Genomic DNA, 23087 nt, shown 5'->3' on the forward strand with positions numbered 1-23087 from the left:
CTTTGTTAGGAAAACACAGGTCTTTAGCAATTGCAGAGCTCCACATTATTACATTTTATGATGGAACAGAGTAGATTGCAGCAATAAGCCCCCTTGTTTTATTAAACCTTTACACAACTGTTAGAGGTTAATGGGGCTATTATTTTTCCTACTGTCAAAATCTGCTACAAAGCAGAGCGCTTAGTGCCAGAAACGCCGCCGCGCAGAGAAGAGCTGGCCTGGCTTTTTCTGTAGCAGCATTACAAATCACTCTAGTCCACAACGATCCAAATAAATCACACATTAATAATGTAGCAATAAGGTCCTCTAAAAACCAACGGGACACTGAGCAGTATTTCTAGCAATTAAATAACAAGCTGAGAGACTGAAACAATGTTATTAGGAAATGAAAGGTGTTTCTTTGCAGATGAGTAAAGCAAGCCATGCCAATTCTTATAGATTATTCGTGTGGGGGTTAATAGAACAACAAGATATCTCGTTACCTGGGAAATTATGGCCTGATGAAAATGCCAGTGGGAAATTATCTCTGGAGTAAAGCTTCAAGGTGGAAACCACACAAAACATCCTTTCAGGCTGATGAGATTAAGGAAGGGCTTTTGCTGCCTGGGAACCCTGACCTGGAAGTCTCACTAAGTGACTCACTCGGGTTTAGGACAGCCCCACGCCATTCTCTGTCCCCTGGTGCCGTCTGCTGAACGCCTGGCCGCACCCACTTAAGGCTCCTACTCTGGGGAGGGACTTTGGAGAGAGGTCTGTCACTGCAAGTTTCCAAATGACCTTTCTAACAGAAAGCACGAAAGTACACACCGTTCCCCAATAAAGTCCTGTTTCCCTTCCCCAATAAAATCTTTAAAAAACAAACAAACTAACAAGCATGTCTCAGTCATCACCTCAGTAACAAACGGACCTATTTAACAGTGGCAGGAGGAAGCTTAGTATATTACAGAGTATAGCAGCCCCCCTTTATTCGTGGGGATACACTCCAGAACCCCAGGAGGGCCGGCAACCGTGGATAGTATTCAACCTTCATTTGTATACATAATATCTATGAGAAAGTCTAATTTATAAATCAGGCACAGTAAGAGATTAACAACAATAACTAATAATAAAATAGAGCAATTATCACAATACACTGCGGTCAAGGTTACGAGGATGCTGTCTCTTTCTATCAGAACATCTTATCACACTGTACTCATCTTTTCACTTCAAGGGAGGAAGGACTTGCAGCTTCGTGTCAGGGACATATCTGAATCGCCAGCATCACTACTCTTGCACTTTGGGGCCATTCTGAAGTCAAATCAGGGTCACCTGAGCACAAACACTGCACCTTGTCACTGGATCTGATAATGCAGATGGCCGCCCTGTGACTCCGGGCGGGGAGCATGGACAGCCTGGGGGGCTGGACAAAGGGATGCTCGCTTCCCTGCCAGGAGGGCACGAGATTTCATCTCACTGTTCAGAATGAATCGCATGCAACTTAACACTTATGGATTATTTCTGGGATTTTCCATTTAATATTTTCAGACCACGGTTGGTTGTGGGTACTGGAACCACGAGTAGGGGGACTGCTGCACTTTCCGACTTCCTGGAGCACAGAATTTGGATTGATAATGAGATTTTACTACCATTTGCTATCACTTTGTTATAGAAACTTGAAAAAAGTAATGAATTCCTCGCAGTTTTAACGTTTCCTTCCATGTAATGGGTATAGTGATTCTAAGACTACACGATATTTTTTGTGATTGATGAGTTATCTAATTATGCATGCCTGTCTCAGTAAGACGTGTGATTTTGAGAACAGGCACATCTTTTCCTTAACCAATGCCTAGAAAATGACTATAAATGAAACAGTCCAGCGATCCCGCCATTGACAAGGTCTAATAAAGAAAATATTTTGACTCGACTTGCTTGGTACTACTTTAATAAGGCTTTATGTCCTCTCTTTGTGTGTGTTCTTACCTTTTATGGGTTGATCTACTACTATAATATTTTGAAAGGTAATCGATTTCTATTTTTACTCAACCCCCAGTAAATGCCGCTACGTTTGTTACAGCTCTCTGTCTGACAAATATGTATTTACGTAATGGAAACTCTAGTAGACTGTAATTTCCTAGGGAAGGGGCATATTTTGATCATCTCCAGGACAGGTATTGGTCTTTCCTAACTGTGTGACAGTTGAATTCATGAATAAGATGTGAAATATAAGGACCCAATTAAAGGAAAGAGTGAGCATTGCTTTTTCACATGCCTGCACACCACCAGGTAACTACGAAAGTCAGTCATCCGTAATAAAATGTACACCCAGCACCTACTGCGTGTCTGGGGCTCTGCTCCGCGCTCGGTGAAGAAAGCAGCCAAAAATATCTGTCCTTATGGAGATTATATTCTGTGGCGGGAGGTGGAAGACAGGAAATAAACGAGACATATGTGCACAGACTCATACAAACACACAGTGAGTATGCACACACAGCACACATATATGGTGTATTGTGATAAGTGATACTGCAAAAAACACAGCAGGTAACAGGAACAGAGGAAATGGTGGGTGGCCAAGGTGTGTGAAAATTAGTCACGGTGACCGGTGAGAGCCTTATGGAGAGGGTCACATCTGAGAAACGATCTCCAGGAAGGAAGGAAGGAAGGAGGCTCCCTTGGGAGAGCACTTCAGACTGAGGAAACAGAAGAGCAAAGACAGAGGTTCGGGTATGTCTGGGGTCTTTAAGAAACAGCTCCCAAAACTAGTGGGGAAGGGCAGACGGGGGGGGGAGGATGGAAGGTGGTCCTGTGGGTCTTTGGAATAGAGGTAGGTTTACTTTGGCTCTGATGGGAAGCCGCTGATGGCTTTTGAGCAGGACAATGATGGGTCCCCCTGACACGCCTCTGAGATCACCGGATGTGGCTTGGAGATAGACTGCAGGGGACAGAGACAGAGGCCGGAGAGCGGGTGAGGCTGGTGCCATAATACACACGAGGGAGGACAGTAGTTTGGACATAAAGAGAACTGGCCTGGTTCTGGGATTGAAACTAAGCTGAGAGGCCGACAGGAGGGCTGGGAACTACAGATACATGATGAATGTTTTTTTTTTCTTTCAGCACCTTGGAATATAAGTAAAAAGAGAATATTACACACTGGTATCATTCATTTGTTCTTAAATTATTCCAAACTTAAGAAAACAAACACTATGAATATAGCCATTACAGAGACGAATGGATAAATACATTGTGACCCAGGGCAGACGGTAACACCTTTTAAAGGTTTATGTTAGAAAGGGGGGTGACCGGCCATAGCAGGTTACAAAGATGACGCACATTGTATGGTTATGATCGCATCTTTCACTGAGCACGGCGGCCAAGACATCCGCGTGAACTTTCAGGCTAAACATGGACCTACGGAGTTTTTCCATCTGCCCTTAAATAATTATGTCTGGCACAAAAGAAAGGCCAGGAAAAATGGAAGTACTGAGAGTCGTTATCAAAGACAACATCGATCGATTGGTCTTCATTAACAGGACAGTCTGTTTGGCAACGTGGAATGAATACCCTTCTGCTTTGCTTCAGGTAGTGTTTTCAAGGTAGAACAGAGAAAAGCGTTGTCCATAGAACCAAGAGCAGTGAAACAAATGGCTTGTACTCAAAAGTAGCAAAAGTCTAGAGCCACTGACTTCATAAGGTTCCGTTGTTCTTTTTTCCTAACGGTGGATAAGGTGATACATTGTATTTCTCGTTTTTTGCGCAGTTTCTTTGTTCAGCCTTCTGCTACACAGTGATTCTGAATCACATACCCTGTCCTGCGTGGGGACAAACTGCTACAACTGTGGACACTCTGCACCCAGCATGTGCTATCAACTCACGTGCGCGAGTCCGTCACGTGACCTGTCTTTAACTCAACACAGGGAAAACAATCTCCGGCAGAACCACCACCACCAGGGCTTTCCTTCTCCTCCTCCCTGCAGATCTGGGAGTTAGAAGGGCACGGACAGATCAGTGAGCCGAAGGGTTCACACACTTAAGGCTGCAAAACACTGTCTTCTGCCACGGAGATGGTCAAGAAGAAGAAACTACACCTGCCGTTTCTGAACGCACACAGTGACAATTTAATGAGCCCTTACTATGAAAGCACCAATCTCAGAATGGAGACGAGCCCACTATCCCTCAGTGAGTGAGACGAGGGGGCGGGATGTTTTCCAAGGTTACTCCAGATGCCCTCTCTGTTGCATAGCATTGCCCCTTGATGTTGTCATCTTGTCAAAGCTTAAAATACTTAGAAACTTAAAGCATTATCAGAAATAATACCTTCATTATCTTTGGGTTTTTCTGAAAAATATTATTAATCGGTGAGTAATAAAACTGATGAAAATTCAAAACTTCTAAATCTCTCCATTCTAAGAATCGATGTAAGAAATCACCCTCACTGTATAAGAGGTGGAATACATCCATAGGCTTCTACCGTCTTTCCACCCTACGTGGTTACATTTATGCGCGTTAAGGACTAAAGTGAATCACTAAGGGATAATTGGTGACTTGAAATCAGTCCTGGGCAAAGAAACTGATGGACCTGGGGACTCCAGAGCAAACTCACAAAAGATTCCTCAGGTTTCACTGAGAGGAGTAGGAGAGAATCTGTGGGGACTTTGTTCCACGATATAGAGTGAGTATTTCCTGTATCTGTTCTTCATTATTTAATCAGCAAATGCTGGCTGAGTGCGTATTAGTTTGGGCTATCAGAAGGTGACCAAGTGCAGTGTGTAATTCAGCACGGGGTGGCAGACAGGGTGCTTCCTGGAGGGGAACTTGGCTTTTAGGGAGCTCATCTTGGACCAAAGGGACACTCAAGGCAGATCTAGGGAGAAAACTCCACTCGAAGCAGTGGAAGATGTGAAGAGGAGCTGGCATATGTTACCTCCAGACACTGTTTATCCTCACATGCAACAACGGGGAGTTTGTTTTTCATCTGTGTACCTGCTACTCTGTATCGGTATAAACTTTTGTAATGTACATGTTACAGAGTCCTTGCTTACTTGTGTTACAACGTGTAATACTTATTGCATCTTCCCAGCACGGTCGGTAATAGTCTAACTCCTCTGGTGATTTCAGTCTGCCATCCTTAACCTGCAAGCCCCTTGAGGGGCTTGAGTAATGGAAACCCCCCCGCTGCCCTCCCCGCCCTGAGCCTCACCCCCTCCCTGGCATTTCCTGTCTCCCATCTGAGGCTCACAGGCAGGTCTGAGGAGTTCCCTGAAAGGGACTCAGCAGCTTGGGTCCCCTGGAGGCAGAGGCACGGCTCCTTGCCTTTTTTAGGCTTTTGGTTTTTTTTTAAACATCTGGCTCTTTGGGTAGAGGTTGCTATCTGTGGTTCACCCAAATCTCGAGTGTCTTCTAGCACCTTAAACAGGGCCCCAATAGGCCCTGGAGGCCACTCTGGGGATGGATAATGGAAAGCAGAGTGACTTACAGAAGGGCTGTTCACATCAGAGTCAATGTCAAGATGCCACCGGGCACAGTGCAGCAGCTTGGGACTCGGTGCCAGCTGAGCTGACCCCACGTCCTATGCTGGAAGTAACCAGTAAGTACTGAAACCCCGAGAAAAGGGGACGTGTAGGGTCGGCTCCCTTGAGAAGAGCTGCGACCTCTGGTCTTTGCACCTTGGGGCTAAGCCAGCTTGAAAGGACATGGCAGGGAGGAAACAGGGAGAATCAACAGGCATCCTCACATTCCTCCCTCCTCCAGGCACCTGTTGGGCTCCCACGGGCAGAGCACCCCTGAGCACAGGAGACAGCTGCTACTGCAGCCCGTCAGCTGATTAGTAAGCATCGGAGGGGCACCGGTGCGTTAGCAGGTGCAGGCTTAGGCTCTGGAGCAAAAGGACGGTCACGTGGCCACTGCTGTCACGTATCTTACTCTCTGAGGAGACTCGGGAAGAGGAAAGACCCATAAAGAGTGAAAACCAAACTAAGTGGTCAACAGCGAGAGATGTGGGATGGTAGCTACTAACGGCGTCGGACCCTGAGCTGAGCTTTCTCAGGACTATTTTGCTGTATTCTCACCAGAACCCTCAACCGCAGGAAGCCAGGGTCTGGGCTTCTCGCACAGAGACTTGCACCGCGAGGCCTGTGTGCTCGCATTTTGCATCTAGAATATCAGCACCCGGGGTGTCCACGGGAAACCCAGCTCTGGGAGAAAGCAGAATTCCTACACGTAAAGTTCAGGGAACGGCTTGAAAAGAATGAGGCCGATAGCATGGGCACTGGCATTTAATAAAAATGCTGTCTGTGAAATCATTAGGTGACCTCCCTGTAAATGACCCGATAATGTCACCAGCTGCAGTCTGTGCAGCAGGCGTCCGCGTATGCATAACTCACACCCGTTCCTTTCATGGGCACTCTCACACCTCACAGACATGGCAGAGGAGGCATGCAGGTCTGAGCAAGAAAGCGTCCCTGGCTTTCTAGGCAGCGGCCCGTGGCCCGGGACACATCCTGGACAGTTCTGGGCAGCCTGTGCTCCTACGATCGGCCAACCTGTTCTCTACCATCTAGGAGAGCAAGTCCGATGGCCTGGACCTCCCTCCTGCTGAGAAGTCAGCTCCCTGCGCCAGCTCTTGGCTGACCCCACTGCTTACATTCTTTCCTTCTTTCTATTTCGATGTGAGGCAGCCCCAATGGATTTGGTTGGGTGAATGTCCAGTGCGTGCCATACACCAGAAGAGGAATTTACAAACACCTTGTTTATCTACTGGACAAAAATCATTACTATTTTCATTTTATAGATGATGAAACTTGGCTTGATTAAGACACATACTTTTACAGCTATTGAGTCTTTGTCTCTCTAATTCAAATCCTATGTCCTTTTCTCTATGAGACTTAATTGAGTTTTCTCAGTCACACCTTCTGCATAAAGAACATATTTCCATGTGTTACACCGCTGATCTTACAAGGCTCACCGTTTCTTCAGTTCCTCATTTTCTCTAGTGATTAATTCCTATATCTGACAAAAAAAGAGTTTAATACTGTTGGGAGAAAGGACAGAAGACTTTCTAATACCATATGAGTAATTACGTATTTGTCAATTCGTGTTCAGATAAGAACAGAAGAAATATCTCCGTACGTTTAAAAAAGTCCCACTAACAGATAAGTTTGATGTCTCATTGATCTGCTAGGAGACCTAATATTGATTTGATGTAAAGGTTCACCTGATATGTGGTTCTGTGTCACTATGGATCATTTCTACAAGGTTTCTAACCACAGGAAAATCCATTTCAAAATTATTATAACTACCACATCTCCCACTCTGCTGAACGTCCGGGATTAAATGGCAACAATAACAAAAATATTAAAAGAAAACAATCTCTTCCTTTCTTCCTCTGTCCCTCAGTTGTCTTACTCCTTCATGGGTCCAATTTAATTGGAATGACACTGCCCTTGATTACCAAACAGGAAGAGTAATGGAAACATTTACAGATTGACATTTCTTTGCCAGCTCTAAAGACCTGAACTGCAGCCAGAGTTCTGGGAACCCACCTTAATATAGACTGAATATTTCACCCCCCCAAATTTATTCATTGCAGTCCTACTCCCAATGTGGTCGTATAGGGAGGTGGGCCTTTGGGGTGATGAGGTCACAAGGGTGGGGCCTCATGATGGGGACACACAGGACATGTGCTCTCTCTACCGTATGAGAAGATGGACTCATCTCCACTGAGAAGGTGGACAGGGGTCCGTGAGTCAGAGAGCGTCCTCCCCGCACACTGACCCTGCCAACTCCTTGGTCTTGGACTTTCCAGCCTCCAGAACTGTGAGAAATCAATATACACCACCCAGTTTCCGGTCCTTGCTATAATAGCCTGACACAGCCTGTGTCTGAGGCTGACGGCCTGGGGCCTGGACCCACCTGTGTCCCCTCCAGGTGTCAGAGCACAGCACCATCGTACAGAGTTGGTGGACTCTTGTCACCCAGACAATCGGGCAGAAGCCAGACTATGGGAATACAGTGTGATTATTAAAAGATTCTTGCTGTTGCTTGTTTCTGTTTATTTATTAGTTTAGTGGGATAATAGCCAGGGATAAAACCTCATGTAGAAGCCCAATACATCAAGCAGATAAAAACAGTTGTTTGAACTGGGGGCGCACAAGATGGCCATCCCAAGCCCATACCACTCCCAACGGCTCGGCGGTGGGAAAACAGTGCATGTGGATCCAAAGCGCCAGGCTAGGAGCGCCACGAGACTCGGTAAGTGGGACGACGCCAGGAAGATCCACTAGGAATGAACAGAAGAGGCGACCCGACTGGCTGAAGGCCACGGTGTGTGGAAAGGACCACACTGGAAATAACCCTCGTGGGTATCTCAGGGGAGCCCGCTGATCTGCATTTCATGGGACAGGAAAACCACAGTGACACTGACAAAACAAAGGCTATAACAGAGGTAGGAACACAGCAGCAGGGGAACAAAATGAGGGAACAGCTAACCACACTGGAGGAGTCAGGAGAAGTTTCAAATGGTGAGTCTGAGTATCACATAAGCTTCTGAATACAACAGAAGGAGGGAGGGAACCTCTGGCAGAGAAGCACAATGACATGTCAAGGATGATGAGGTGGTCCTTTAAGGTAAGTAATGACGAGGGGTGTCAAGGAAAAGACACCAGAAAAGTGGGTAGTAACAGATACCTTCATTTATTCAACAACCACTGACCAAGCACCTATTGTGTGCTGTGCATATCCAAGGGGAACCGTACGTGTGTGGTCTTTATACTATTGTTCTGGGAAGGATGCAGATGTGGCCCTGGAGCTGTGTTATTCTTTAGGCCATGGATGACCCAGAGTGTCTTCATAGGAAAATGACAAGACCAGACTTCTATGTCCCAGAGATCAATTGTGTGTGTGTGTGTGTGTGTGTGTGTGTGTGTGTGTGTAAGCGGGGAGTGGAGAGAGAAGCTACCATCCAAACACCTGGCAGTGGGATATTTACGTCAGAGAGAAACCCAGAAGCTCCAGTGTCTGGCCATGCCTGGTGTCCAGTGAGGGCAGAGAGCAAAGACAGATCTGAGCTACATTTAGGAGACAAAATCAACACAACCCTCTTCCCCCACAATTCTTTCTCCCAGAAAATACTGCTGGAGGCACACAGGTAGGAGACGAAGCGGGGAAAGCAGACTGTAGCGTGACTCCCCAGCACTGCTGCAGAGAGAAGTGTCCCCTGTGCTGCACTCTACCCAACACGCCGATGCCCGTATAGAAAGCGCTGGACTTACAGACAGAGATTTTGTGGCTACCGTCCTTGTTGGGCAGCATCTTCACTCCTCGTGACTTCAGTTCAATGGCCTTTTTCACTGGAAGAAGCAAAACAGAGCCGTTAGTAGGTACAAACTGAAGAGGTACCACGTGGTGGTGTGCCATCACAGCATTTCCAGGCAGAACCGCTTTCCTACCAGCCTCTGGAAAACGGGACACGTTCTAAGGGGTTAAAGCACATGAAGCATAAGAGCTCGGGGATAATGAATGCAGGCTACCAAACAGCACGGCTGCGTCTTATAACTGCAGTGTCAGACGCTGAAAGTAACACGCGGTACTGTTTGCTTTCTACACCCAAACCAACGGACCACCGGTGGTGACAAATTCTACAAAGCATTCGGCCAGATTCACGTCTCAACTTAGGTGTAGCGACTATAGAGTTTTCTAAGTTTGGTAGTCATGAAAAAATGTAGATAAAAGTGGAAGTTGTTCACTTATTTGTTCATATATTCATTTAATCATGTGAAGTTTAGCAAAGACACATGAAAGAGAGCCAGTAGGGGAAAAGCACATTCTAAATGTTGGGGACAAAATGTTAGTAAAAGAACACTAGCCCTTCCAGACCCTTATAACCCAGAGGCAATATAAAAAGAACAAATATAATTTGGGTTTCTAAAATCATAGTTCTCAGACTTAAGTTTCTTAATTTTTCCAAGTAGGTCCTTCATCACACGTTTTAAGAAGTTCCATTCTTCTGGTCATTTCTGGAAAAAAGGTGGGGAGGCATTTTTGGAAAGACAACAATATTTTAAGTTAAATATTTTTGTTTTGAATAGTAAATTTATTGTATTATTATGTAAATTGACACTTTAAACACTTCTGATTTATGTGAGACTGGACCTGGAGTAGCAGAAAGCATGCAGATGTGGGTTCAAATCTCTGTTTACAACTTGGTAGCTGTGTGGCCTGGGCAAGTTACTTACATCAAAGTCTGTTAATTATTCTGTAAAATGGGTGTGATGGATACCTTTTGGTGTCAACTTGACTGGGCTACAGAATGCCAAGATAATTGGTCAAGCATTGTTCTGGGTGTTCCTTTCAGGGTGCTTTTTGATGAGATAAACATTTAAGTGGATGGACTGAGTAGAGCAGATTACCCTCCCTACTGTGGGTGGGCCTCGTCTAACTGGGTGAAGGCTTAGCTGGAACAAAACGCAGACACTCTTCCCAGTAGGAGAGACTTCTTCCTGACTGCCTGACGTTATGCTGGGGAATTCATTTTTGTCCTGCTCTCAGGTTCAAATGGAAACAATGGAAACTCTTCCTGTGTCTGGAGGCTGCCCGCCTTTGGACTGAAACGACACTGTCAGCTTTCCTGAGTCTCCAGCTTGCTGACTCACCCTGGAGGTCTTGGGACTTATCAGCCTTCATAACTGTGAGAGCAAGTGTCTTACAATAAATCATATATACGTTTATATTTCTGTGAGAGACATGTGTGACCGTCCTGGTTCTGCTTCTCTGGAGAGCCCTGGCTCACAGTGGGCATGCTGACAGTGACCACAGGGGACAACGCCTGCATGAGCTGCAGACATGACGGAGGCACCATGTCGAGAAGACAGCCCTGAACACGGCTGATCAGCACAGGACACCGCCTGCTGCTATTCCGCATCCACATGGCTGCCCGGAAGGTGACTGCCACAGGAATCACCCCTGGGGCTGTCCTTCCAGCTCTGATGTTACTAAACAGCCACGCCCTGTCCACTCCCTTCCCTGTGGTCACTGAATAGTCCCCACTCCGGGGACCACGCCTCGCTGACGCCCCCTTGGAGCCGCTCACACGACTTCTCGTCCCGCCTCTTCACAGTAACGCCTGTAGAACACCTTAATACACATTTTCGGAAGCACCTTAATACTTCCGAAGCACTGTGGCATTTCATTGTCCCCACACACCCGGAGGCAGCTATTATGCGGACCCCTTCCTCCTGTCAGGAAAGCCAGGTTCACAGGTTTGCTCCTTCCTGGCACAACGCAGTGGGTCTGACCTTGGGTTTCAAAGCCCACCCACATTCCTGTAGGCGTGTACCCTGGCAAATCACGCATTTACAGTAAATCTCAGTTGTCTAATCTTTTCAAACAAGCATGAGTCCTTTTTCTTTGTATGTCAGCAGGTGGACAGGGGAACACAAGAGTGCAAAGGCAGTGTATGAACTTTGGAGAGCGCTCCCAACAGCGTGGGTTAGAAATGAGGGTTAGCCTGTAGCATAGAGGGCACCCATGGTGGTCATGGAAACGGGCCACGCAGATGTCCCTTCAGGAAGGATGGGCAGTGGCGCGAGGCTGTCGTTCAGTGTCAGGCCTTCCTGGAATGCGCAGCCGCGGACGGCCACGTCCCCAGCGTCACACCTCCCAGGGGCAGGCTACATGGAACACTCTCCAATGTGAGGACCCGCAAGTTCAGAGCGGGTCCACCCTGAGAGTCAGTTCACCTCCAAGCACCCTGGGTGTCACTGAGGCTGGACCTTGCGACCTGACGTCCCTCTTCCCACTGTCCACTCCTCTGCTCCTTCCGCAGGCGGCACCCCAATGGGGCTCCACAAGGACAGCCCTGTTCCCAACGTCCATTCAGGTCTGCCTCCTGGATACCAGGCGTCTTTCTTGTCTGCCTGCTCATTCTTTGTCTGTGTGTGTGTCACCCGTCTCTGCATTGTGACCACAAAACCCGCAGCAAAAGGAAACGGGCTCTGGCACCTGCACTGGCCCCCACAGGCCTGCCGGCCACTCGCATCTCCTCGGTCAGAGCTGCCCAGAACCATGCTTTCATTTGACTTGGGAAACGGCTTGCTGTGTCTCCCACCATCTCTGCCTTCTTCTGCTAAATACCTTAATCCTGAACTTACTCAGGAGAGAGATGAAAGCACAGTAAATAACGAACAGAGAATCGATGGGAGATAATCAAGAGCATAAAACTCAAAGCAAATGTCACCCAAAATAAACAGATAAAACAAACAGGATTCCACGCACTCAGAAAATAAAAAAAACAAACAAAAGGGCTGTCCTCAGGTGTGACAAAGGTATGTAAACAAACAGGATCTATACGACAGGCTAAGAAATTCTGTAATTTTGCAAATAAACATATGTAGCTGAGTGAAGCAAACTTCCACCAGGGAATTTTTTCCAAGGAGGTGGAGCTGCAGTGCTGTCCACCGCTCGCTCCAGTGAGGCCTCATCTGCTTTGGTTACTGCGTCTTCTCATCCCACAGCACTGGCTGTTGGCAGCGTGGAGAAAGGGCAGGTAACCCGTGGTTCCTTGAAGGGTCTGCCCTCTCATCCTCCGGTGGGGCCCTTCCTTCCCTCCACCGAGTCCTGCTCCTGCTCCAGCTGCCTTCAAGGCCTTGCAGAGGCTTGGGGGGGGGGGTTGAGGGGAAAGTGGGGTGTGGGGGAAGTGGGGTGTGGGGGAGGGGCGGTGAAGCAGGGAGGGCAAGAGGGGCTGCAGGCACAGCCCTGAGAATCCATCATCCTGGGTCAGTTCTTCCACAGCCTCAGTGCTCCCTGCAGCCCAGGGTGGGACCCTTCATTCTCGGCTCTTGGGAAGGATGATGAAGTTACTTCCTGGCGCATAAAATGCTAGTTCTTGGTTCCAACCAAGACCTTCTGAATAAGAAACTGGGGCTGGGCTGGGCCTTCAAGCGTCGTGTTTTTAGTGCAGCAACCCAGCTTTTCGTTTATTTATTTTGTTTTCTTTTTTCTTCTTGTTTGTTTTTTTGGGGGAGAGGACATTCATTACATGCTGTAGGTTTTGCCTGAGACTTGCTGGTCTTTCTTGGCTAGCATCACTTTTCAGTAATTCACATTCAACAACTTCAAACGCATATAAGCAACCCTCCCCCCCTTTCTTATAGCGACATTTGAGTAGGTGAAAATTCCTGGGGGCAATACTTGCAGATTAAGTGTAAGAAAGACTGAAAAATACAGCAATAAACATACATAAAGCATATATATATATTTTTCTTTTTTTTCCACTGTATCAGCTGCTCTCACTATAATCTCTCTGTGGGTCAGTTAAAACTTAACTTTTGTTAGGTAGTGTGAAAATTTCAGGGAACGATTGCTATATTGAAATGACCATGGTTTTCACTGCTGTGTTTAAAGTGGCAAGAAGGTAAGAGCTGGGTGTCACCGTTTCTACGGGATGCAACCACTCCCCGGATCTTTCCCTCCCAGGCCCAGGCCTGGCCCCCAATCCAGCTCAGTCCTGGACCCGCCACAGCCCACAGCAGCAAGGCATGAGAGTTCCCCATGAGGGGACCTTCGTGAGATCCCCACGAGGTGTCTCCTGCCACTGATGTCCCTGGAGCGTCCTGTACCAGATGCTCAATGCTTTACCTACCATGGCAGCTAAGATCATTTCAAACCGATAAATAAGAGGCAAAATTGTTTCAAACAAACTTAATTTACTAAATGGGGGGGCAGAAGCCATTGAGAAATATCACAAACCACAAAGGAAATTACTTCACGTATATATATCAAAGCTGACAAATTTAGAGAAATCAAAGTTTGGATCAAAGGGGTTAAAACTACAAGCCTGTTTATTGGACTCAGAAGATTATCATAATTTTATTAAGGCCTCTGCAGGCTAAACAATTCCACCTAAGCGGTACCCAAAAGAATGCGCACTGGTCCTGACAGCACTGAAGCAGCATTGACTAATCCAGCTATTCTTAGCGAGGATGCCAGCAGAGCAGCAGAATCCTTGGAAAACCTTTGCATTGCGGGCCTTTGAACGTGGCCTGCAGACCCCACACTCCTGTTTGCCTCCTAGTTCACTGGCCACTCCTGTTTGCAGACTCAGAGTCCCCATGTGATGCTTGGGGGCTTATTGCCTGGCGTTACACTCCGCGTGACTCGTGTGGCCACATAGCCAACAGAAGCATTATAATCATCGAATCAAACATTATCACCATCATACTGTTAACGAGCAATGATTTTAAAAAACGTTATGCATATGACACTATGCAAAGTGCTTCATATACATCCTATTTAATTCCATCACGGCGTTATCAACGTTTACGAAAAAGTACTGGGTTCCTAGGAGGCTCAGTGATTCACCCTGGGTTACACAGCTTGAGGTGGCAGTGCTACCGGGCTGGCCAAGTCTGATTCTGGAAGCGGCTGGCTTCACTAGGAAGCACTGCTGCCTCCTTCATCCGTCATGTCCCACAGTTCAATCACACGTCACATTTTAAATTTTCTTTTCATAAAATTGGTTATTGCTTACATGACGGAGAACTTAAATAGTTATCTATTAGTCAACATGGCGCCTCATGAGACGGATCTTTCAAAATCAGAATTTTATTAATTGACTCTTCCAACAATTATCTAAGAAACCTTTTTATGAACTTGTGTGTCATTTGCTTAAACATGAGTTAGATGTCTATTAATATCACTCCTGTTATAGCAAAAGATACTCCCTGAGTCACGTAGAATTGATTACGTGGTCCTTTTCTGCAGAATGCTTTTACTTATGGTTACAGCAGCTGACGGACATTGCAGAAAATTTGGGGAAACCTAAAAATTATCAAGAAGAAAATAAAAGCGACAGTATAAACCTATCACCTAGAGATGACCAGTGTTATAATTTTTATGTATTTACTTCCAAACCTATGGGCCTTTTATATATGTATGTGTGTATGTGTGTATGTGTATACATATACACATACACACATATATACAGATACATATATGTATATGTGTATATGTGTATCTGTATATATGTGCGTATATATATATATATAATTAGGGATATAGTGATAGACATATGATATTAACTGAACAAAAATAAAACTGTAAATACATTTTATTAGACTTTTATGACAGCTTTGAGCATTTTTCCTTATTGTATTCCACATTATATAGTACATTTTTAAATCGGATTTATTGAGGTCATTAAATGTTTTTGAAAAATACTTCTAATGAATCCATCATAATATATTTAATTCCTTTACTATTAGGCAGTAGTTTCTTTTCTCACTTCTTACAATTGTATATTACACCAAACACCTTTTGACCATATATATATCATCAAACTGGTAAGTTTCATGGAATAAATCACTAGCATTAGGAGTCTCTGGTCAGGGTGTTAATCCATAGTGCTACACTGATTTTTAGAAAACCTGTACCAGTTTACATCCCTGTTGCATATAACAGGTATCTTGACTACAGCACCTTTCCCAACACTGAGTTTTAGCACATAAAAGAAAACACGTACTAACTTGGTAGTTGAAAATGCTATCTCTATTTTATTTGCATTTAAAATAACTGATGTGCTTATTCATTTATTCTTTGAGATAAATTTTACTATTATTGTCTCATGGTCTATGTATTATTTTATGGGGAGTTTAATTATTACTACAATAATTTATTTTAATCTAGAAATAATTGCTTTGTTTTCTTTACCAGGTTACTTTACCCAGCAGTTCTCCTTGTAGGCTTACCCATATTCAGGTATTCTTACATATTTTTAAATTAGATTTTATGATGTACTTGAACATGAACCCTTGAAAAAAACTGACAACCGAGGTGTAGATTACCAAATTTCCATTTTCTCCTTAAATCAGCCAGGAGCCCCTCTGGCCTGGGGAGCCTGGTGTTCATTGTGGTCTCGAGTCTGACAAGTCACAAGTATGCACTTCCTTACTTCACAGCTGTGCTGCTGACATGGCCTGTGGACTGGTTACCAGAACCTTCCAGTCTAAAATCACTGGACATCACTGTTAACTTGAAAGACCCTTCCATGGGTGAGGCTGGGACAGCGCAGATGGCCATGGGTGGCCTGTCTGGGGACCAGTGGGGACAGCCACGCACACTGCTGACCGGCTTCTTCATCAGCTGAAAGGGTTCTGACAGCAAGTGCTTTATTGGAAGGAAGGCAATAAACTCTACAGTGTTTGTCCCTGTGTGCTTAACCAATCATTAAGTAATATATCTCCCTGTGATTTAAGTTGTCTGAGATAAGAACATTCAGGATTTAAGTTGGAACACGTTGGGATTGAAAGGTTTTTTATTTAGCTTTGTAGTGATTTATTGGGTAACTCCACAGCAGTTATTCTGGCCATTTCCTCCAAAACAGAGGGGAACCAGAGGGGTCCAAGAGGTACAAGGGGGAAGAAGGAGGGCGGATTGTGAGGAAAGGGAGACGAGCAAGAAAGGGGTGATGATGTGGCCCCCAAAACAACGGTTTGCTTCATTGTCCCTGTACAGAGATATTGAGAATATTCAGGGGTTGTAAACAGAATTATCTCAGGTAAGCCATGCCAATAAAGGCTGCCTGTCTTTTTTCTCTAAGACACTCTTCTTGTCTGTATTTCATGGTGTGAAACGACTTCCTACTGTCCGTCTGCAGTTTTCCCCGTGGCGCTACCAGAGCCAGTCTACCTAGCGGGGGAGGCGAAAGCTTCACCAGAAGGTTGTTTCAGCAAAGAGGCCGCGGCCCTGAGTCCAGGGAGCTGAGTTCCTGCCTCACTTCTGAAAGTGTCTGAAACCTTGGGCCACACCTTGCCTCTCTCCTCACCCATTGGTTGACGGGTGTGGATTGCAAGGAGCCCCGTGTCCTATTTTCTCGTTCTTGTTCCAGGCAGACAATGCAGGACCGAGGAATGCAGGTGGTATTTGTTTCGGAGCTGCGTTCCAACTTCCCTGTACCGTTCATTTCAAGGCAGACTTGGGGAACACGACGCGTCTTCTGACAGACAAGGACTGCAGACTGTGACTCGCAAGCACACAGCTGTAAATGAGCAGGAAGCTCGCAAGTAATGAAGCACGTGCTGTGGGCAGAGGTGCCAGCTAGGTGCGTGGGGCACGGTAAGGCACCGTTCAGAGAGCACATGGCGCCTCGTACTGGGCACGAGCGCACACCAAATATACGTGGACCGCTGAGCCCCTCCCGCTCTGCCGTGGTCTGAGGATTTGTCCCCAGATTCACACGTTGAAATCCTAACCCCCAATGTGAAGGAGTTAGGAGGTGCACAGGTCACGAATGCGACCAGTGTCCTTGTGAAAGGACCCCAGGGAGCTGCCAGCCCCTCCAGCATGTGAGAGCACGACGACAATGACACAGCCGTCTGTGAAGCCCAGAGGCTCTCTCACCAGACACAGAATCTGCTGGAGCCGTGACCTCGGACCTCCGACCTCCACACTGTGAGAAACAATGCTTGTTGTTTATAAGCCACCAGGTCTGTGGGAATTTGTTAGGGCAGCCTGGACAGACTAAGGCATATGCTGAGGCCCTTTCTGGTTTCGCATGTGTCTATCCCTTGCATCTTATAATAGGAAAAGCCTCCCACTTACACAGCACGGCTTCGCAGTGAGATGCAAGATCTCCTCACTGAAAATCATTCTGAAACTCATTAGCAATGTCACCTTGGCAGGCTACCATGGCCCTGAAGCTCAGGTTCCTTGTCTGTGTAATCGAGGTGATGTCCCCTGCCTCACAGAGCTGTTGTGGAGAGTAAATGAAACGACAAACACAAGTGCCTAGGTGTGATGTCTGGCCCACCGTAGGCATGCAAAGTGCTTGAAAGTACTTTGTGCAGGAGGGAGCCCTTTCCAACTTGGGATTACATTCATTGTTAAGTGTCATTGTCTCTCCTTTCCTCAGCTTCTTCCTTTAAACTTCATCAAACACAGGAAGCTGGGAAAGAAACTCAACTTCCTGAGTACAGTTCCCAAGGAATTAGGACCACGTCCTGCCATCCTAATTTCCAACTGAGTAATTGGCATGTGTGTATCATTCAATAAACCAATAATAAATAAATCAATAAAGCAATAAAATCACCTATAGAGAGAATTATTTCTAGAATAAAAATCATTGTGGCAATAAACTCCCCACAAAATAATATATGGACCATGAGAAAAATAATAGTAAGATTTATCTCAAAGAATAAATGAACAAGCACATTAATTATTTGAAATGGGATAGCAATTCTTCAACCACCAAGTTAGTACATGTTTTCCTTTATGTGCTAAAACACAGTGTTGGGAAAGGTGCTGAAGTCAAGATACCCGTATATACAACTGGGCGGTGAGCTGGTACAGGTTTTCTAAAAATCAAGAGGCTTGACCAAAGAATCCCAGTTCTAGCAATTTACAGAAGAAAAAGGAGAGTGAGGAACGAAGGAAAGTGACTGGCTCACACTTCGGCCTCTCCTGGCACCCTCTCTACCTCTGGTGTTCCTAACACTGATGGAAGCTCTTGGCTGCACGAACCTGCACATAAACTATTTGGATCAGCACTTAAGTGTAACTAACACGCGTCCTTTCAGACCTGGGAGGCCCTGTGAACAGTAAATTCCACAACCATTTCTTTCCTGCTACCGCAGACCTCTCAGTGCCTCTAGCCCGTGTATCCTGTTCACTGAGGACAGACTTTCTCCAGCAGGGATTGCATTGCACACGAGAGCTCACCGCATTCGCTGCCCTCGTCTTTATTCTTTCAAGAAAAGAACAGAGCATACTTCTCTTCCCAGATTCCTGGGGAAGCTCACGTGCTACACGGTTGCAGGCATAGACACCCAGCCCAGGGAGGGGTACTTTGTGGACAGACTTGTACACGTTCAGGGAGTGAGCTCTCCCTCACAGTGGTGCCTTTTAAATAATGGGAGGACTGAACTAAAAACATTTACTTTTTTGTTGGCCTCTGCATGGTTCTCAAACCAATGCTGTCTCATGGCAGAACTTCCAAGCCCATCATTCTCTCGTCTTATAAGCCGCACTGCCCTCCTGGCCCTGGGGTGTAGGCACATGGGGGTGTGGGGTGACTGTAGAGTCTCAGTGCTGAGGCTGGGTGGGAGCTGACTCAATGACCTCTGAACCCGGCTGTGCACAGCCAGTCCTGGCAGAGGACTCACCAGGAAGGGGACTGGCCCACATGGGACTGACTTCATTTTCTCTTCAGCCACTGGCAAGAGACATAGGTTCCTAGAATGGTTTCATTTCTGAATTCTAATGGTATTTTCAGTTGAAACTTGTTTCCTCCTTCCCTACTTTTATTTTAATCAGTCTTATTTCGTAAGTACTATTATTTTGTTGTTTTCCCCCAGTGCTTCGGAAAGCCTCATTAATTTCATTAAATGGCATATTAAATCAAAGTTAATGTGATGGAAAAAAGGGACAAAATTGTACATTCTTTACACGGAATAATAACACATCTCTGTGAATGAACTGTCATAGCCATTTTTGAGAAATTAATTACAGAAATTAATCGCACCTTCTCTGAGAGGTGCTGTATGAAGGAAATAGAGGAGAATGAAGAATGCCGCTGAGTTGCTGACAATTTCTGAGAGGAACCCCTGATAAACACAAACATCATGGATGCATGTCGACACATTCCCCTTTCCTCTTCTCCCACCATCACCAAAACCCAAAAAACACAATCTAAGGAGAGTGGATTCAGTTTATGTTAACACGTAGGGATTTGTCAGAAACTTAAACAGTTGTAAGGGATCCAAAGAATGCCTGGGGTCTCCCAATTCTGGGAGGCAAACATTCGGAGGCCAATACATACATACATACATACATACATAAATTGGCATCAAACCTCCATAAAACATGAACTTGAGAGTGACTTTAATAGTTTGAAACAATAGCCAAGGAATTAACATATTCAGCTACTAATCTTGACTAAATACAAGACCGAATTTGGCCTCACCCAAGGCAGATCTGAAACCATTCTCTCAAGAACAGAATCTGCTCTCTAACCTTTGAAATTTTCCCTGATCTATAAACCTCCTCTAGACACTCTCAAGAGGTGTCTAGATCTATAAATCAGAATATTACAATTATTCACCTTCAATAACAAGGAGGAGAAACAGGTCCCGTAAGCAGAGGAGTCAGTGCAGCCAGGAAATCACTATGTATTTAGCCCAGTGTTCTAGAATGTACTCTGGAATGGCCTTGTCTGGATTCTGGATTATGAACTAAAGTCCTTTCAGGTCTTTTCTAATTAGATCATTATGCAAAATGTAAATTTTTTAACTGTGGTCTATATTCTGAACAAATGGATGAAAAATCTCCCATATACAGAGATGTGGCAGGCCAGACGTGTTAGGGAAATAACACCTGGTTTCGGTTTTGTTGAGTTTGAAATATCCATTATTAAATGAGGAGGTAAGTATTTGGTCACAGGAGACTGGAGCAGCAAGAAGAAAAACTGGGCTAAAAATAGGAATCGGGGAATTACCAGCCTAAAGTGATGCACGTGCCTGGGGTCCCTGAGACCCTTTGGGGGCCTACTGGGTCAAAGCTGTTTTCAAATTCACACTAAGTATCCTTTCCCCGTTGTGCAGTCTTGGCTCCTTTGCTGGAATTTAACCACATATGTGTGGATTTATTTCTTGGCTCTCATTCTGTTTCATTGATCTATACGTCTGTTTCTATGCCAGTACCATGCTGTTTGATCACTATAGCTTTGTGATATAGTTTGAAATCAGGGAGTATGATGCCCCCAGATTTGTTCCTCTTTCTCAAGATTGTTTTGATTCGTAGCCACAGTTTTAAATGTGCCATCTACTGTATTTTTCATCAGAGTAAAATAATGTGACTTCGATGTCATCAAAATACTAGTAAGGTGACTGTTGTAGAAATGATATAGTTACATGGAGAGCTCTCCAAATCAACCAGCAAAGCCTAACTCAAGATGTGGTCATTATAATTCTCCATGTGACTTGAGCAAGTCAATCAGAGAGATGGAATTTTAGAGGTAAAGTGGACAGCCTTTCCAAAAATTATTGTTGACTATTTGGCAAACTCTTTTATGATGAGATTTCCTCCAGTACAAAAAGTCCCTTCTGTCTTGAAACCATTCCGGTGATGAGGGCACCCTCACTCATCCCTGTTGTTCTCATATGACCAAGTGCCTACTATGGGAATGTTGAAACCCACTGCCATAGACACCCCGTGGAAGTCAATGCTGTCTTCCGTGGACTTTGAAACAAAACCTTTCAGTCTAGTTCTGCCATGACTCACTACCCCTAGGCTCAGTTATCTCTACTGAGCTTGTTGGCCCAGTTATCTGCACCTTAAGATGGCACTACTACCTGCAGCTAGAGTAAACCCCTGACACTCTTGGAGATGGAAGCAGGAGGCTGATCCCAGCACAGTATGTTGTAGAATCAGCACAAAAGGAGCCCAGACCAACCTTGAAAGTGGCCACGGCACACCAGGACTGTAAAACTTCAGAATAACTGGTTGGAGTTCATTATTACACCATAGGATAGAAGAATGGGTGAGAGACACCCTTTGCTAAAAATATTTTCTCAGCATCCTCAGGTATCACCTTTTCTATGAAAGATCAGAGGAAAGGGACCAATAGTTCAGAGGCTTCCAGTGTTTCTAGATTGAGGCTCTGAAACACTCCATCCCCGTCACCCTCAAGCCTTGTTTCTTCCCTTGCCCGTCGGACACTTTCCCATTTGCAGATGGATCTACTGAGAAGGCGACATGTGGTGATCATGACACCTTGTATCACGTCCATTCCCAGAAACAGTGATTGCACCAAGTAAGTGAGTAACGTGGCTTCCTGCTTATGGTTTTGGCCACCGGATTGGTTAGATTAGAGGAGAAAATATCCAATCACATGGACTCCTTTGCATTTATAATCCCTGACTCGGTCATTTCTCCTTGGAGGTAACTGAGGATCTGATGTCCCCTCAGGCTCCTAGATAATTAGTTAGTGGGATTCATTTGCTCTGGGCCTGGTCAGCGGTGAGCACCAACAGAGCAAATCTCTGGGTGTCGAGAGCAAAGAACTCCATGATGGCTTTCCACACCCATCCCTCCCATGGACTGCAGCCTACTCTGACCATGTGTTACTGGCGGGGATTATATCTGCTGGTTTGTAAACGCCAATGAATGGCCTTGCACACCGTGCTCTCAGTTCCGATAACTGCACCCTTTTGCCACCCGCTCCTCCCAAAACTGGCCTTTCCTCCTGCGGGCTGACCTTCTCTAGCATTTCCTACCCAAACTAGAGGCCACACCCCTCACGCCGTTTTACAGACCTAGAAACGTGCCCACTGTTCCCCACTGATACAAGCAGCTCGGCGGGCATTCAGAGGTGAAACTCATAGCCGAATATGATGACAAGTTCAGAAACAACACAGTTAATATTGTGCTGGATATTAAGAAAAATATGCTAGAGGTGATAAGAGAAAGTGCTTTTAGCTATTATGATAGGGAGAATAATTTACTGCTTCGAAGACTCATTTCTTGCCAGGGGCTGCTGTTTTCTTTATCTTTTTAGTATGAAAAAATATTTCAAACAAACAAAATTACAAATAAAATTTTATATACTCATCACTCATTTGCAATAATTTCCAACTCATAGCTATTCTTTCTTTCAAACCTGTATCTTTACAAACTTCCCTCCCAACACAGTTTGTTTGGGAGCAAATCTCAGATCACAAATTCACTAAATATTTTAGTATGCATCTCTAAAAAATCAAGATGTTTTTTTAAATGAATAACCACAATACCATTATCATATGTAAACATACTGACAATAATCCCTTAATATCATCAAATATCCAGTCTTTACTCAAATTTCCCTAATTATCTCATGAAAACAATCTAATTATTAATTTAGGTTTCAAATAAGGTACAGCTATCATAACTGATGGATACGTCTTTGAAGTGCTTTTTAAAACTGTATAGTTTCTCTTTCTGTTTCTTCCTTGCCCCATCCACTCTACAATTTATTTACTGGATGGAATGAGCTGTGTTTTGTAAAGATTCCCACTGGCAGATTGTGCTGTGAATCATACTACTGTGAAGATGATCTTTCCTGTTTTTCTGTCCTTTGAATGTCCTGT

The 23087-nt window shown here is 45.2% G+C and overlaps 1 protein-coding gene across 1 annotated transcript in view; it reads right to left on the bottom strand.

The window, feature by feature from the left end:
- CSMD1 (CUB and Sushi multiple domains 1) overlaps positions 1–23087 on the bottom strand; it is a 1609724-nt gene that overhangs the window by 535400 nt on the left and 1051237 nt on the right. Inside the window, exon 7 of the mRNA XM_033104535.1 lies at positions 9246–9323. Coding sequence (XP_032960426.1) covers positions 9246–9323 — 78 coding nt within the window. The remainder of the gene's footprint in view (positions 1–9245; positions 9324–23087) is intronic.

Source organism: Rhinolophus ferrumequinum, chromosome 4 (assembly GCF_004115265.2).
Source record: "Rhinolophus ferrumequinum isolate MPI-CBG mRhiFer1 chromosome 4, mRhiFer1_v1.p, whole genome shotgun sequence".
Taxonomy (NCBI): Eukaryota; Metazoa; Chordata; class Mammalia; order Chiroptera; family Rhinolophidae; genus Rhinolophus; species Rhinolophus ferrumequinum.